Source organism: Gopherus flavomarginatus, chromosome 2 (genome assembly GCF_025201925.1).
Source record: "Gopherus flavomarginatus isolate rGopFla2 chromosome 2, rGopFla2.mat.asm, whole genome shotgun sequence".
NCBI classification, from domain to species: Eukaryota; Metazoa; Chordata; order Testudines; family Testudinidae; genus Gopherus; species Gopherus flavomarginatus.
The window spans coordinates 42,482,083-42,500,794 of NC_066618.1; the positions used below are offsets into that span (position 1 = coordinate 42,482,083).

Genomic DNA, 18,712 nt, shown 5'->3' on the forward strand with positions numbered 1-18,712 from the left:
AGAAGGGAGGCTTCTTCACCTGAGCCCATCTTCTCAGGAATTTGCTGTGTGACTGTAAGAGCCCTAATAGCCTAAAGTGTTCTTCACTTTACCAGAGAGGGGAAGCAAGTCACTCTGAAATCCCTAGTTCCTTGTACCAGGAAAACAGATGCTCTAACAATCTATCTAGCTTGGAACGGCAGGCTCGGCATACTCTTGTGTAGGTATGCTCTCTTCATACACAGTGCTTTGTTAAACAGCTTCTCCATTGGTTCATTCACAGATACAGCTTACATTTCTTTATACTTTTTTAATGTACTGTAAAGAATACAGCCTTGCAAAGGGAACCAGTTAGTTTCTTGCATCAAGTATAAAGCTGGAGAAATACTGGAGAAATATAGTTTTACCGAACTCTTGTGTAGCCAGTTTTTCATCTTCATTTGCTTTGAAATGGTGATAATGCTGGCAGAATAAGAAATGAAAATTCCTCCTCCTCCTCTGCTTTCTTCTTTTCCTCTTCTTCCTCCTTTTCATTTTTCTTCTTTTTTTAAAAATTCTTGCTACAGTAAAACATGAAATTTAACCAAACTTGATACTTTTAACACGGTTAAGTATTGCAGGCTTAGCTAATGAGGCAAAACATAGACTACCTTTATCAGATACCACTTCTGTTATTAAAAACTAGACATTTGCATATTCTGTAGGTTATATAAATCCCAAACAGATTATCTTTTCACATGTCTTGTGTTGCATGAGTTCATATTGTTCTGTACTACAGAAGAACATGGCTAACTAATTAAACAGATGCAATGAAGGTGAAGAGACACAGATTAAGGTTGCCCACAGTTGTGACATGCAAAGCACACAGAAAGAATGGTGACCCATGTACCCAAATCCTGTCCCCATTTTGGACCATATTTTCTGGCCTGCTCTGCTCTCTTTGTGGTGCTCATGGGGCACAAAGTGAATGGAGACTGCCAGTCACTCCCCAGCTGGTAATACATCTGCGTGGAAGGATCCATGCATAGATTCTAAAAGAGAGTGGGTTTATAAGTCCCATAAGAAAAGAGCTTTGAGGAGAAGTTTGAAGGAGGGGAGTGTGGAGGTGCAGGTAAGAGAATTTAGCATGAAAGAATAAGTCTTCTGCCCTTTTAAGGCATGGGCCTCTCCAGATGGAGCATTTCTCTGTCGTGGCCAATCTATGTAGAATCGGGACTGAAACCTTCCTCAGTCTGACCAAACAAGTGAACAAGTGTCAAACCAAGGAAGGCTTGCTTCAGCCACGGTTCCCTAAACCTGGGGAAGAAGGAAAAGAGGAAAAACAGTTTTTAATGTAAAGCTTCTGGGGAATCATCTTGCTCTTCTGCATAAGCAAGGCAATCAGTTTACCAGCTTCTCCTTGCTTATTATAAATAGTAGTAGCTGCAAGTTGTAGCAGCACCTACAGGCTCCGAACAAGTTCAAGGCCCCACTGTACTAGGTATTGTACAAACATGTAGGATGAGCTGTTCCTTCCCCAAAGAGCTTACAGTCTAAATAGAGAAGGAGCAAGGCGAGAAACAGGCACAAAGACTTGCCCAAGATCACCTTGCAGGTCAGAGGCAGAGCTGGGAATAAAGCTCCCGTGTCCTCATTCAGTGCCGCATCCACTGGACCACGCTGTCACATCTTCCTGGAATGGATTTGGTCAAGGAGTACCTTGAGCCAGTGTCTTCCCCAGGCTAAGAGGAGAGAAAGAACACTTGGGCCTTCTCTCAGGAGTCTGTCTCCAGCATATCATACCTTCTCCTTTATATCCATGCCACACTGAGTCTCTCTTTCCAGCAGGCAGGTTTACTAACTTCTTCAGGGCAGCACAGGCCCGCTGCCTGGTTCCTTTCTTAGAGAGTTAACAGTGGGGCATATGCATGCACTTCTAGGGATGCTAAAAAGAAGTTTTCCATGAGTGACCTTGGTTTTGGACCTCATTCCCTGGTTAATTCTCTAGAGCTTAGATCTGTTAACTGTCTGGGCACTCTGCAAACCTCACCATCTTTTTCCCGTAGGGCACTTGGGTGGGAGACATGGTGATGAGCTGGAACATGGAGGATCTTTTAGTAAATTATTGTTATTAGGGAACTGGCTTTTTGGTTATTAGAACTCAGTGTCTTTAGATGGTTCAATTTTTTGCATGTTGTATTATCTGCCTTAATTGTTGTGAAGCATCCATAACTTGGGATGAGCACTGAAAAATTCTGAGCAAATAAAATAGAAAACAAATATCTTCTCGGAAAGGGAGTATGCATGTTCCTGTATGAATACTTTGGAAGGAGTCCAGTTATCAATTCCTAGTGCCATTATGTTGGTGGAGTCTCTAACAAGTTATCCCATACTTTAGTTGTCCTGTCCAGACAATGGAAATACCCTGCCTGATATGGCTTAGGCAAGAATTGTCTCCCTTCTTTCAACAGTTCAGAGAGTAGTTCAGATGATAAAACAGAGGCTTTGTAAAAAAAAAAAAAAAGCAGAGTTAAGACACAAAGAGACAAATCGTGGCCCAGGGATTTGCACTCAACTTTAGCGGCAATTGCTTGTGCATATCAAAGGGCAAAGTTTGCTCTTATATGTTCAAAATGCTTCTCGAAAAATACACAGCTGTTCCCTTCATTATATGGGTAAGAGAGCCTAAAAAAAAAGTCTGTAATTCTAGCTGTAGTATGCCTGCCTCACTCTCAATGAGTTACAGCTGGCTGGTCATTTGAATTTCCTGTGAATAATATTCTGCTCTGAAAACAGGATCAAGAGGCAGCACTGATTAAGTGGTTTCCATAGTAACCATTATTTGTATACTGAAAAACTAACTGTTTGTTTTCAGGGGAATTACATAGGTATGTGATGTTAGCTGCCTGTTTGGGTAAAACTAACGCCCACTTGATGAAATCAAACTTAGAAAAGATCCATGAGACTTGTTTTTCATTTCAGTTTGAGCGTTGCTACCGAATGGTTCAGTCAGTAACTTTTATAGGCTTTTTTTTTTTTAACATTGTACCTAGAGTTGAATTGTTTAATATGCATTTTTAGTGCATTTTTGCTTTCCATTTAAAAGTACAGAATACTTAAGTTTCTGCACTGATCCACATTTCCCTATTCAGATTTTTCTGTTCAGAGTTTTCAGACGCAGGAACTTGGGTGGGGTGGGGTGGGAAGATGCCTATTTTAAGAGGCTGTTCTAGGAAGTAATGTTTTTAAAAGAACCAACCATTCTAATTCATATGGGAAATCTAATTGGATATGACTTCATTTAACTTTGATGAAGTAGAGACAAAAAATGTCCCAGCTGTGATTTGGTGTTCAGTGCATCTCATCTTCATTTTATCAAATGTAGGTCAGTTACACAGTTGTTGCAAAAAATATTGACAGATGTTAAACGTAGCAACTTGTCCGAGGAGGATGACATTAACCAAACTTCTGTGCCCTGGCACCAAACACAAATAAACAAAGTTTTTTTGCAAGAACTACAAGAGGTTTTTCTGTTTGGAAGTAAGAAGTTCTCAGAATTGTCTGTCCTCACTTTGGAAGTTTCAGAAAAAAGGATAATCAGGACTGTTAGGCCTCCTGTGGTAATTTTCTTGTAACGTTTTGGGGATTCATAGGTTCACGGACTTTAAGGCCAGAAGTGATCACTGTGATCATCTAGTGTGATGTCTTGCGTAATACAGGCCATAGAATTACATGCAGTAGTTCTTGCAACAGACCCAGAGCTTCTGGTTGAACTACAGCAAAACTTTTAGAGAAGACAGCTGCTCTTGATTTGTCCCTTAAGGGTTTGAGAGCATATCTGAGTGGACTTCTTGCCCCTCAAGCCCGTAAATGTGTTAAATCACTACAGGGTTTTCTGAAAATCCTAGTCTTTGCACAGCATGGCCAAAGCACTTAATTGAAATATTTTATCATATGTGACTCTGCAAAAGCTTACAACCAGCATGGTTCATTAGCGCCTTTCATTTTACCGTGGGAGTGTACAGTGTAGCACAGCTCCACCCAATGGACTTTCGGGTGTTCAGAGAAGAGCTTCTGAAATTAGAACAAATATCAATTTTGGCTGGCTCCCTAGAGATCATCCCTTTGGCTCTTTGCAGCCTGTGGAGAGAGAATGTTACAGTAGTCAGCTCAAAACAGAAAGAGGTTTCTGTTGAAATTCTAAAAAGGAACATGCCAGAGACTCAGTGATGAGGATGTCCAAATAAGGTTTCTATGCCAACTATTAACTGGACTGTCTTGAAAAGATATGTCGTATGAGTCAGAAAATCAGATGATTACTAAACCAGGGCAAAGTGATAAAGAAGTACAAGGTTGTTGCTCCAAACTTTGAGAATGATTGTAATAACTGTAGGCCTGAGAAACAAACAAACAACATGACAGTAATTGGCAATCTATGTCTGTTGTTACAAACGGAACAGAATTTGGCTAAGATGGAAAGATCTGTCCCCCCCCCTTTTTTTTTTCAGGTTTGCTATAGATAAGACACCTTATCTCTGATGGGCCATATTAGCATTTGGCCATTTGATCAAGAATGGCAGTGCATATTCAGAGCAGTGGTTCTTAACCTATTTACCATTGTGGGCCGCATATGCAGCTCTTTATGTGTTATGCGGGCTGCATCCACACAATATATATACTGCCTGGATGGCCCTGAGGATGTCACTTGGGCTGCAGCTGTGTGCTGTTTGGGGTGCAGGTTGAAAACCACTGATTCAGAGCATTTTTAGGCTAAACATTTTCAAAATTAGGTGGCTAAGGTCAGACCCCATACTGAGGGACCTAAATAAAAGGCTGAGTGTTCAAAAGTGCTGAGCACCCAGCAGCTGTCAATAAAGTCACTTATTCAGGTACTTGTTTAAATATGGATTTAGGAGCCTAATTTTAGGCTCCTAATTTTAAAAATCTCAACCTCGGAATATTTCTTTTTGGTGGGGAAAGGGGTTTGGAGAGGGAATGATTTAAAAATGTGTGTTGGTGTCTTTCCTCTTGTGTTGTGTGTGGGGGAGGGATTGTTGGAGGTGAAGAATATAAAGAGCCATTCCCTCCACACACATTGAAAAGGGAAAAGGCTGGTTATATTCCTACGGTACAAGACAACCATTTGAGTTTAGCAGCGCTAAATACGGGTTAGCATTTCATCCAACTCTAGCTGTGCTCCTCCTAGCACATTTTGATAACGTAGAGTAGCATGTACACTGTGTCTCATTGTTCTTTCTTTAGACGTCTATCATAATTCCTTGGAATCAGGAAGCTGCTTTTACTACACTAGGATTCTTCTTGTTTCATTTCAGCTCTATGATGGACCCAATGCCCAATCCAACCTGATAAGCACTTTCTGTGGAAATACTATTCCCATTCCCGGGAATACCACAAGCACCAGCCTTCATGTTGTGTTTTATTCTGATGGACTAGTCTCTAAACAGGGGTTCCAGATGCTGTGGCATGTAAATGGTAAGATACCCAGAATTTCTCAGTCACTTTATAATGGATAATTCCTTCTTCTCTACAGTATAATATGATCCAAGCTTACTTCAGCTAATTGCACATTACTAGAAATAAACCAGATATAGGTATGAAATCATCACTTTTCCCTGCAACTTAATAATGGATTTAATACTTAATGTTTGCATGCACACACTTATGAAAAGATCTGCCTTATTGGCAAACTAATTAATTATAGGGCCCATGGATTGAATGCACAAGGTAAGTGAACTGGCCTCTCTCAGCTAGAGGTAGTTCCTTTGGAACAAAGATGAGCTGCATTTGCAGAGCAATGTGGGAAAGTTTGTGTGACTTCCCCTATGCCAGGGGTTCTCAAACTGGAGGTTGGGACCCCTCAGGGGGTGATGAGGTTATTACATGGGGGGTCGCGAGCTGTCACCCTCCACCCAAAACTCTGCTTTGCCTCCAGCATTTATAATGGTGCTAAACATATAAAAAAGTGTTTTTAATGCATGGGGGGGGCAGTCACAATCAGAGGCTTGCTGTGTGAAAGGGGTCACCAGTACAAGGAACCCCTTCCCTATGCTGAAGATCTTCTGTGAAGAGAGGTCTTAATGTTTCATTAGAGATGAGCCCAGCACTACAATCTGGCCTGGATTTCAAACCCCGAAGTTCAGGGTGTGTGCACTTGGGAGTTCAATTCCAGCAGCTGTCTTGTTTCCTTTGCTGACATTTAGTTCCTTCCATGAGTAGTAAATTCAGTTCAGTCCTCCCCTAACTGCTTTCTTTTTGTGAAATGGCATTGGCTGTGCTGTGCTCAGGGTGCTTTTGCCCTGCACCCACATGCAGCAGATGCTGCCACACGCTTCATTAACTGGCCAAACATGCATACCCATTAATAAACGAATCTGCTAATCACTATGTTCATGCAAGCTATGTTTGCATTTTCTTAGGAAGTGAAGCTTAAACTGCAACTTTATCACTGTGCCCATTTAACAGCAATATTCACTATAACAAGATTGAATCTTATGCCTTTGTACATCCCATCAAAGAGGATCTGACCCTGGAAATAATTAAATAGCCATAATTGCCCTGTCTGCCTAATCAGTTCACACTATTCAGCTTTGGCAGCATTGTAAAGCAGCTAAAATCTGCTGCGGAGGCCCCAGCACTGCCGCAGACTGCTGTCATTTGTTGGCTCCCAGAGAGCTCTCTTTGACTAGACAGTTGAGTTAAGAATTCAAAGGAGGTCAAGGAGTGTTTTTGGGAAAAGGGTGACATATGCGAAAGGAGTGAGATCTTCGGCTGGACACAGCAGGGGAAGTACTACAGCACAAGGGTATGTTCTTATGATTGGGAGATGATGTCATCCTGGAGCTACACAAAGGAAGAAAAAGTGGAGCCTTTTGTGTGCAGAGAGAGATGACATCAGCCCCCACACAGTAGCCATGGTTTTTGTTTAACTTTCTTTGCTAAAACTCTGAAAAACCTGCCTAGTGCATAGTTCCCTCTTTCTCCCTCCTCGCAGCCCTGAACTCTCCAAACTCAGACCTAGCTCTCCCCCGCCCTCTCCACATTCCTCCCTTATTGTACATTACTTTCTGTGTCAGCAAGCTCTCATTTTAACTCGTATGCACAGACCTGGGCCTGAAGCCCCACAGACTCTGGGGAGGTTTGGATTTGAACTTCCTGGCCCGAGTGCAGCTCTGTAAGAGAGAGCTGAACCAGAACGCTGAATCTGAATGTCCTCCAATCCTGGGGAGTTTCACATCTGGAGCTCGACTTCACAATGTGGTGTTCGTGCCAGCTTGCTGATACTGGAACAAATGCCTCTTGCACTGATTTTCAACCCATTTTCTCCTGTTTTTTGTAACCCCTGCCCCTGTCATATATACACAATAAAGGTTCCCCATTTAGCCATGGTTCCATCATACATTGTAATATAAATGTATTAGCAGTGGTTAGTAACATGGGCATGTACCGCTGCCCTCTGCTGTATAGAATCAAAGCTGCTTGAGTGTCTGAGATTATGGGCTAGCTTCTCGCCCTGTTCCATACCCTTTGGGTGTGGCAAAGGGACCAGGGAACTCTCAGCCAACATGTAGCCAATATAGATGGCTCCTGTGTCAACTGCTTCCTTACCCTCCACCCAGTGTAAGGGCATGTCAGGGTTGGGAAGGAGCATGGCCTAATCTATTCCAGGGGTGAAACTGGAGTACATGTGGTTTTGAGTCAGGTATCAGTAACCTAGGCACCTACTAAGATGAGCAGATCAGTGTAGGAGAGAGACTGGGTTTATGTGTCTCTTTTTGTGGTAGAGAACAGTGTTTTGGACTGGAAAGTCCTGTATTCTGTTCGCCAAACATCTTAACTGGTGACTACAGTGTGTGCATGCTAGATATCTCTGAGACTCATGTGCCATGTTGCTGAAAGGGATGTACTTAGATTTGCTGCCATATGTTTGTACAACTTCACACTGAAATTCCTCTCAACCCTCCCTTTCCAGCACCTTTGTTTGAAGCTGTGCAATGACCGCAAATAACCAGACACTTTCCCTGTTGCTGACTGACTCAATGAGCCCACTTCTATCACCAAGGGGCACAAAACATTTAAACTAATCTTTTGGGTCTTCCCACTTCAGAGCAGAATATAAATTGCCAAATGGAAACTGATCAGTTTTAATGCCTCCTCCGTACCAGAAATTTGTACTGATTTAACTACATTGTTTTAGAAACTGATCTAGTTAAATCAGTGCAGCTCCCTTGCGTGGTGATTATTATTCTGTCTTAAAAGTGACATAACAATTTAACTTAAGCAGTAAACTTTAGTACAAAGGAGTCAATTGCAGCGGAATTGATATACCATTCTTAAACTGAAATACATGTCCATACAAGGGATTTAATTGATGTAATGTAAATTTAGTTACATTGGTTCAGTTTACCCCTGTAAACAAGCACTTAGAATCTTAGAGGGGCTTATTCCCAATGAGAAAGCTTGATGTTGCAAACTGTTCATTCCAATTCTGCTGTTTTCTAGGAAGCTCGACACATGCAAAGTTCATTTTTGCTCCTACAGTGTGCTCTTGAAGAAAGAGACAACACTTGGTAACACCGTGGGTGTTGTGGGGATGGTATGCTGATTAAATTACTTCCCTACAAAGAAAAAAGAGTTGGGAGGCCAAAGGTCTGTCAGTGCTAAATTACACCAAGGGCAACTGTCTCTGTGAGAAGATACATGTTCCCTATGCATTCCAGCTAAGTTATTAAGCAATGTTCGTAAGACAGTCAGCTGCTTTGCAATGTGCATTACTGCATTTTCTTAAAAGAATTAGTAATTTGACGGCAGGGTTTTGAATGAACCTGGCAAGTGAAATTGCTTTGGCCCCTACAGCATAGCCAGACTTGGTCTGTTCTGCCTTTCAATTCTGCCTGACATAAGTAATCCTTTCTCCTTTAAATATAGGCACCACATACTGTTGAGAACAGAGTAATAGAGTTAGAAAGGGTTGTGCCTCGCTAGCCTCTTCCCTCTGCTGGATTTCACAGGGGAGCCCTGATTGCTGGCTGGGGCATAGAGAGGCATATTTGAGTCATGGCTCTTAGGTAAAGAAAATGACATTATTTTGTTTCTATATTTTTACCTAGCAGAAGACAACGGTTAAAAAACCTAAATAATTACTACATATTTTAAGTGTTTATGTTAGAAGAAAGTGAAAAGACTGTTAGCCTTGCGGTGAAGCATAGCAGAAACAGTCAGTGCGCGAGGTTGCAGTAGCTAGTCCCTGTAACTGTTTGCAGACTGACAGGTTGCTTGAGAGAGTTCTGTCTAGCGGCTCAGGCATGGTGCCAAGAACCAGGAATTTCTGAGTTCTAGTCCTAACTCTCACATCGATGTGCTGTGTAGCCTGAGAGAAGTCACTGAGGGCTGACATTTTAAAAGTGCCCATTAACTTTGGTGCCTTCTTTATATGGGGCCAAACTTGAGACACTTTGGGCCTGATTTTCAGAGGTGCTGTATGGTCAATTGGATCTATAAGTGCTGCTCAATAGGTCTTAAAATCAGGCCCTATGTGTCTTGATTTGGCCTCCAAAAAGAGGGGCCCCAAAATTAGAGGCCACTTATGAAAAAGTAGGTTTGCTGCCTTTCTAAGGAGTATGCAGTACTTACATACTAACCCCATGCAGGCTATGAAGATTAAGGCATTAATGTTTGTACAGCACTTTGAAAATACAGCATAAAGTGATATACCTGAATGAAGGCCAACATTTTCTAAATAAGTACTTAACATTAGCTAACTAAAATCTCATTTGGTACCTAAATAAAAGTGGCCTGATTTTTTGAAGTGCTTAACACTCACAGCTTCCAATGGGAATAGTGGATGGTCAATATCACTGAACATCAGACATTTATTTACCTGTCTGAATGTTGGATGAATAATGAAAATCTTGGTCTTGATAATCTTTTAGTGATTCGATATTCAGCCTGGAGCGTATGAAGGAAAATAACCAGAACTGAGGAGATCAGTAAAATAATGTTTATAAAGATGTGAAAGTGTGAGAGTAGAATATCAGAAATGGCTCTCATAAGTAGCCCCTACTCACATGAGTTGTCCAGTTTTCTTCAGTGGAACTTGTGTGATTAAAATACACTTGTGTGAGTAAAAGTTTCAGGATCAAATCTAAATTATCCTTAGTGTAATAGTGTTTTTGGATCTGTATCTCACAGCAAATTTCATGTACAATGTTCCTTATAATTAGAATCAGTTGAAACTAACTGAAACAAACAACAAACAAACTCTGATACGATGCATGTCCTTAACTCAGATTTTACATGCACACTGCTAATTCACTTTAATTTTGGTGGTGTAAGTTTTTAAGTATCTGGCTAAAATTTACCAGTCAATACATCTGAAAAATCTTAGAAATAGATTTTTGTAGATTACTAATTCCCAGATTCAAGTGTGATTATGAAAGTACAAATTCTTCTCTTGTTAATGAATACCATCTTCTAACCAGTCACGTGCAGTAATATGCAAAGACCTTTATAAATCATCCCTTGTACAATCTTCAGTGATTACTAAGATTTCAGCCAAAAGAAAAAAAGGCCACCAAATATATGTTTTTTGAACTTTCTATTTGTTTGGTTTCCTAGCAACTAGATCCAGGATAAGTAGCCATTGTATGTATTTTCCAAGGGAATCCTGAGACCTCTATGCTATTAAAGAAATCCCATTTTTTTCTCATGGTTTTAAAGTATATAGGAGAAGTTTCCAAAAATGTCTCTGGGGCACTTTGCCCAAACTGAGTACATAGTGTACGCAATTCAGCCTTTGGACGTTTTTCCATTGTGCAACTACCTGTTTGTGCAGCTGCCCAAATACTGCATGCCCAAATAGTTCTGTGCTGTAGAAAAGGTTTTAAGTGTTTTTGCTAGGTACTGAATCCTCTCAAATTCACTTCAGCTTCAGGAGGAGTTCAGGATGCTCCAGTGTTTAATTTGTTATGAAAGAGGTGCTGGGGCTTAAACAATTTTTTTTCACTTTCATGTCTGACACAACAAAGCCAGAGGTGCCAGGGCTCAGCCCTGGCAAGCCCTGGCACAAATTAAGCGCTGGGGTGCTCAACACATTGCAGGGTCTGTCCCTTAATTTTTATTTGCCCTCTAAAGACGAGATCCTCCTTCTAATGCAGTAAATGGCAAAATTCCCATTTAATTCAATTAAAGCAAAATCGACCCTGTGTTTGTAGACAGATATAAACACTGTTGAATGTTTTGTGCTGATTTAATGGGAAAGTTTGGTGCCAGCCAGAGACTGGAAAATATTTGATTAGCAGAGATAGATGCAGCATCACTTAAAGCTTATTCTCTTCCATTGTCTCAATAAAACAGGGAATACACCTTCTATTTAGGAGAGAAATTACATTCTGGGTTAAATAAAAATAAGTTCCTAATTCTGCAGGGAGGAAGGGGGAAGAGGCTAGGATATTGCATTATTTGTAGCCAGCTTTCTTAATTTCTGACTAAAGTTATTACTAGATTCCAAAAGGTGGGTCATGGAATTCTTCCAAAATCATTCATAATTCCAGTTAATTCCAATTTTCCAGTGATTCTGGTCTGTAGATCATTTGAATTGCAAATGTAATGCATGTTATGTCTCCGGTAACAAGCCTAATTAGCTGACAGGGCATGAATTTCAAATTCTATAGTTGATTGAAGGCTCCTTGGGACAGGGACTCTGTCTTTATATGTATTATTACAGCATTTAGTACAATGGGGGCCTAGTATAGTGGGATTTACAATACAAATAAATACAAATAATATTTGTAGTTTACAATCTGGGAACAGAACAATGCTATGTGATTTATGTAGCTAATCAACACACTGTAAATTGAACTGATCAAACATACAATTCAAAATTCTTTTTCAGTAAATAGTCAAGATAAAAGTTAATTAAAAGGTTAGTACAGATAAATGCTCTAATGTTCCAGTAAGTGAAATAGGAAAGTGTTTCGAGCATGGCTGAATCAAAATTTGCTTTTGAACTTTTTTTCTCCTCTCAGCTGTAGAGCTTATTGCTGGGAAAATAGTGCAAATAAACATTCCCAAATATGTGTCCACATTTTATTATGAATTTGGTACAACTATATTGAGCCCCTTTTGTGGTTACTTTCCATAAATATTCTAACAAATAAGTTTACTGGCAGGAATGTTTGCCAAAACAGCTGACTTCAAGCAACATGTTTACAGGAAGATAATTTGTAATTTATAATATCAATTATTCACCCCAGAAACTATTTCTAAACTCCTAAGTGCTGGCTTAGTAGCTGCCTTCATTTAGTAGCCAACTCTTTATCAGCCAAGATGCTGAGGAATATCAGTGGAATAAATTATGTATTACAAATTATTCAGCCAGGTCTAATATTGACCAGCTTTTTGCCATAGCATATATAAAGAATAGATTCTTCAAATGCTGCTTTGGGAGCAAGGTGCAGTGGAAGAAAATTAATGGCACATAAGAGTTTGATGTTCAGTGTGTGGTTTGGATAACTCATCCAAGGATTAGTGATAGAAGTCACAGAAAATATCACCCATTCTTGAAAGAATTTTAGTGAGTAATCTGTATGTGAATTTGAATGTTAGACGTAGGAGTTGCAGAAAGGGAAAGGTCTACTGCTCGGTGGAAGTTTTCCATTTGTCTGACCCATTTTGGGTTTAAATAAAGATATGTCTTTGTGACTGTCAGGAAACCAAGCTTAGTCATAGTTGCCTGTTTAATTTGAAATGTTCCCAGTTTCTCTACGCTCGGATAGGTAGCAAGTTGCATCTGTACTCTGTTGCAGGGTCCCCTAGGACTCTAGCCATGCAAGTAGGTTGGTTGAGAAATCTTTATCAGTTTCCAAAGTCAATTTAACTTGTTTTTCCATAATGAGTTTTTTCTCTAAAGTGCCCATGTCCTTTCTCCACATGAGAGACAGAGAGTCTCACACACACACACACACACACACACACACACGCACACACAGAATCACCTTTATGCTGAGTGATTTGACAGTCTGTTTATTTTCTCCAAATGGGCTAGTTTTTTTTTTAAGCAGCTTTGGCTAGATTATGCCTTGCTTTTCCAGAAGTGCAAAAGGGAAACAAGGAGAGGATATAAGGAGCCTTTCTCCCCTCTTGTGCCTCTGGTTAGAAGTTTTTGATTTCTGAACATTATTGTAAATTGGCAGGGATCCACTCCTGCTGTGGTAATGTGTCAATCAAATGCAACACCCTTATACTGCATAACTCTTTCAAAAGCTGCTGTTTTGACATGGGAGAAAGGAGAGGTTTCATACACTTTTAAAGATTACTTTTAACCTTAAATCAAGACATCAGTAAGCTAACAGAGTATCTTTGATGCAAACGTTTGTGTGAAAGTAGCTGCATGATTGGCTCATACAACCTACTACTATGTTATCCTTGACAGCATATAGAGCAAAGTATACTTAATCCCAAGGAAGACAGAGAACAGACCCAAAGCCAACATTAATTCATACATCTCAGGTCTGGAAAGGCCTTCCTGGGTCATTTCCATCCCATATCTTCCACCACCCTACAAATATAAGGATTTCTGTGCCTTGCTTATCAAATGTGGTTTTCTCTTAAATACATAGTGGTGGAGCCTCAACAACATCCCTGCATAAATTATTATACTGTGATTTTATCAGATGGTCACCAACTTCCCAAAGCCTAGCTTCATTCTTCTCTTTTCCAGTTTAAAACTGCTACTTCTTGTCTTATTCCCGTTCAGAACTGCTGCTATTTCCTCTGATCCTCAAATTGAGCTGACTGTGGAGGAGCTGACCATATATTTTCATTTACAAGCTGCCCGCCTTCTATTAGCAAACACACTTATACTTTTTTGGCCTGGTTTACGCTACGTGCTTATACCGAATTTAGCAGCATTAAACTGATTTAACCTTGCACCCTTCCACACAACAAAGCCCTTTATATCAATATAAAGGGCTCTTAAAATGGATTTCTGTACTCCTCCCCGACAAGGGGAGTAGCGCTGAAATCGGTATTGCCATGTTGGATTAGGGTTAGTGTGGCTGCAATTCAATGGTATTGGCCTCTGGGCGATATCCCACAGTGCACCATTGTGACCGCTCTGGAAAGCAATCTGAACTCGGATGCACTGGCCAAGTAGACAGAAAAAGCCCTGCGAACTTTTTAATTTCATTTCCTGCTTGCCCAACGTGGAGCTCTGATCAACACAGGTGGTCATGCAGTCCCAAATCCAAAAAGAGCTCCAGCATGGACCGTATGGGAGATACTGGATCTGATCGCTGTATGGGGAGACAAATCTGTTCTATCAGAGCTCCATTCCAGAAGACGAAATGCCAAAGCATTTGAAAAAATTTCGAGGCTATGACACAGAGTCCACAGCACAGTGCTGTGTGACAACCGTAACGGAAAGCCAAAGAATCAAATGGACTCTCATGGAGGGAGCGAGCAGGGACTGAGGACTCGAGCGATCCCATAGTTCCTGCAGTCTCCGAAAAGCATTTGCATTCTTGGCTGAGCTCCCAGTGCCTGAAGGGTCAAAAACATTGTCGCCAGTGGTTCAGGGAATATGTCGTCAATTTGCCCCTCCTCCCCCCCAACAAAAAGGGGAAAAAATCGTTTCTCACTTCTTTTCAATGTCACCATATGTCTACTGGATGCAGCTGGTAGATGGGGTGCTGCAGCGCTAAAGAGCAGCATCTTCTCCTCTCCCTTCCCCAGTGGCAGATGGTACGGTACAAAATGACTGATAGCCGTCCTCGTCATCATCCCGAGAGTGCTCCTGACTGGCCTTGGTGAGGTCGGCCGGGGGCACCTGGGCAAAAATGGGAGTGACTCTCGGTCATTCCCTTCTTTAAGCTTTGTGTCCTGGAGATTCAGTCCTGGCAGATAGTGCAATAGGGCTGGTAACAGCCCTCATCATAGCAGCTGGAGGCTGAGCTTCCCCCACCTTTCATGTCTAATGGAGATTCTGGACTATCATAGCAGCAGAAGGCTGTGCTAATCTCCCACCCTCACCCTTTAATGAGTAATGGAGATGTCCTGCCTGGAATGTCATAGCAGCTGGAGGCTGCCTCCCCCTCATTTTATCTCACTAAAAAGTCAGTGTTTCTTATTCCTGCATTCTTTATTACTTCATCACACAAATGGGGGGACACTGCAATGGTAGCCAGGAAGGGGTGTGGAAGGAGGAAAGCAACGGGTGGGGTTGTTGCAGGGGCACTCACTAGAATGGCATGCAGCTCATCAATTCTGCAGGATGTCTGGGGCTGTGACCCGGAGCGACTGTGCTCTCTGGTTCTCTAGTAGACTTGCCCCTCAGCATTTTGGCCGATAAAGGGTTGGCTACTAATGAAGGCAGCTACTAAGCCAGCGCAGTTTTACTTGCAATCTACACAATCAAAGTAAAAGTGTGTTTGCTAATAGAAGGCGGGCAGCTTGTAAATGAAAATATATGGTCAGCTCCTCCACAGTCAGCTCAATTTGAGGATCAGAGGAAATAGCAGCAGTTCTGAACGGGAACAAGACAAGAAGTAGCAGTTTTAAACTGGAAAAGAGAAGAATGAAGCTAGGCATTGGGAAGTTGGTGACCATCTGATAAAATCACAGTATAATAATTTATGCAGGGAAGTTGTTGAGGCTCCATCACTATGTATTTAAGAGAAAACCACATTTGATAAGCAAGGCAGAAAAATCCCTATATTTGTACATCCCTTGGCCTGCGCTGCTTCCGGCAGCCCCCATTGGCCTGGAACAGCGAACCGTGGCCACTGGGAGTTGTGATTGGCTGAACCTGTGGACACGGCAGGTACACAAACCATTTTCCCTGCGCAAGCAGCATCCCAAGTTTGGGAAACACTGTCCCTGATGAATAGAATTGAGAGGAAAATCAAACCTGAAAATCTCCTACTGTTTGCAGACGCTTCAGTGTGAAATGGAATGACACAGGGACATTGACTGTAGCTAGTGATGCATTCCATGATTGCAAACTCTGGGTCAGCATTCAGACAGTCCCTGTATGCATGACATGAAGCAGACTTAATGCTGGGCTGATCTGAGCAAACGGTATTGGTCAGAGTGTCTATAGCAAAGAGAATGGAACATACTGGAAAAAAAGAGGGGCTGCAAAAGCTACAGCCGAAGAAGAGCAGGCTGAATTCTTGCCTCATGATTGCAGTCAGTCCGCGTTGCTTGCCTCTGGTGCAGAACAAACACCAAGATATTTTGTAATCCTGTTAGAAGGGACAGATGACCTTGGATGAACTGAGAGAATGCAAGAAGAGTGACAGCTCTCATGCCTCTCAAGTTTCCCTGAGGCAGTTGTCACTTGTGTCCCTTGCTAACCTGTGAGGTAGATCCTGCATCAGTGTGTGTCCTTCAGGTGTCAAAGCCAAAAAAGACAGAATAGGGTTTGGACTTTATTTTTAATGATGTCTCAAATGGCCCCACAAAAGCTGTGTTGGTAGAAGATTAATGGAAGCTGAATTAAAAACTTGTGGACTCCTAAATTAACACTTGCAGAACCAATATGCTGCTGCATACAAGTGACTGCAGCAGAGAAATAAAGGATTAGGGATCAAGCAAGCTCCTGGTCTTCTCACCCGCTGCCAGTTATGGGTGGAGGAGAGGCTACATCCTCCTGCTTGAATCTGTCACTGGCTTCTCCAGCCTTTCCCCATCTGCAGGCACAGTTTCATAGCTTTTACAGTGAATCGCAGTGGGGCTCTTCTTCCTTGGAGTGTGGCTCAAAACCAAAGTTTTAGTACTATATTTTGCAAAGGTGAGGCAATGGCAGTAGTAGAACGGTGCACAACTTTCAGACCTTGACTTCCAAAATGCCCCAGCAGAGATAAATGCAGAAGAATAATAGTGTAACAAAGGAAATGATTTGTTCTTTGGGGGCTTCAAGAGGAGTTAGTCACAGCTGCAATAGTAGTGAGCAATATCTGTAAATGATCTCTGTCCTCATTGTGACAGACCCAGACCAGTGGGGTACAGGAGTCTGGTAGAGGGCAGATATACTGGTCACTGGATGAGTAGCTTTCTGTTCCCTGAGTGACCAGAGCAGGGGCTGCCCTAGAGTAATCAGGAGCCTGCTAGAACCAGTTAAGGCAGACAGGCTGATTAGATCACCTGCAGCCAATCAAGGCAGGCTAATCAGGGCACCTGGGTTTAAAAAGGAGCTCACTCCAGTCAGGTGAGGGGGAGCCTAGAGGAGAGGAAATGCACGTGAGGAGCTGGGAGCAAGAGGCATAAGGTGCTGAGAGTGAGAGGGTGTGCTGGTGGAAGACTAAGGAGTACAAGCGTTATCAGACACCAGGAGGAAGGTCCTGTGGTCAGGATAAAGAAGGTGTTTGGAGGAGGCCATGGGGAAGCAGCCCAGGGAGTTGTAGCTGTCATGCAGCTGTTACAAGAGGCACTATAGACAGCTGCAATCCACAGGGCCCTGGGCTGGAACCCGGAGTAGAGGGGAAAACCCCCAAAACCTCTCAACTCCTGATCAGACACAGGAGGAGCTGATCCAGACTGTGGGGAAGATCACTGAGGTGAGCAAATCTGCCAATAAGCGCAGGACCCACCAAGGTAGAGGAGGAACTTTGTCACATCATAATGACTCATGTAAATGTGTGGGGGAAGAAAGAGTGAACCAAATGACATTGCAGGAAGGGCTTAATTCTGGAAATTCTCAAATTTGGTGCTACTCATGATTTTTGCCTGCACTGTTAATATCTGCCTTTCTGGGTGTGAACTAGATATTTTAATACAGGGATTTCATGTCACAAGACACAAGGCTAGATTCTCCTGTCCTGTCAAACTGCAGCAATGGAGGTGGAGAGGCCTAGGGCTTTAATCTACTTTTGTGGTCCCCAGATCCTAGGTGTGACCAGTAACTGGTTTGGCCCCTGACATATATAAGAGCAGTCCTGGGGCTCCTCTAACTTACACCCTTTGTGCAAAGTCCTTTCTGGTAGTCAGTGATTGCTGGGATATCAGATATAGGCAGGCGGGGCTGGCTCCAGGCACCAGTGAAGGAAGCAGGTGCCTGGGGCAGCCAATAGAAAGGGGCAGCACTCCATCTGTTGTTGGGGCGACATGTCCGCGTCTGTGGCGGCAATTCGGCAGCAGGTCCTTCACTGCCTCCCTTCCTTTTTGGCAGCATTTCGGTGGCAGCTCCATCGCTCCGCTCAATCAGGCTTTTCTTTTTTTTTCTTTCTTTACCGCTTCGGGTGGCAAAAAAGCTGGAGCTGGCCCTGTAGGTGGGACATCAAGGGAAATCTGGAGCTTTGGTATATTGTGATTGCTGGGGCCCCACCACCTTCTATTTCACTTTATTTACACATTTAGACACCTAGAGGTCCTGGTGCAATTGTCCCACTTCCCTCTGCCTTGTCAGGTCTGGATATAGGGATACCCTGGCTATGCCTCTCTCCTTTCTCCCAAGTGTGTTCCCTCAGCAGGAGGCCGGGAATGGGAGTGGTTTTGCAGCTGCTACAACAGCCGTAAACCAGAGCCATAAACCATTAAAGATTTACCAAAACAGAGGGAAATCTAAGGGGCATATATCATAACCTTAGTCCCAGATTTGTTCTTCGGCCTCAATTTTTGCCTTAGAAGTCATGGTTTCTGTTTTCTTGTGTTGGGGTGCCCTCCGGTGTTTATCTTCTGAACTGCAGGTTCTCTGTTGCCTCCTGAAGTCTGCCTAGCAACAGTGCCTTTAGCTAAT

The 18,712-nt window shown here is 42.4% G+C and overlaps 1 protein-coding gene across 1 annotated transcript in view; it reads left to right on the forward strand.

The window, feature by feature from the left end:
• Positions 1–18,712, forward strand: part of CUBN (cubilin) — a 225,433-nt gene that overhangs the window by 77,935 nt on the left and 128,786 nt on the right. The window contains exon 28 of the mRNA XM_050937633.1: positions 5,292–5,451. Within this exon, the coding sequence (XP_050793590.1) occupies positions 5,292–5,451 (160 nt within the window). The remainder of the gene's footprint in view (positions 1–5,291; positions 5,452–18,712) is intronic.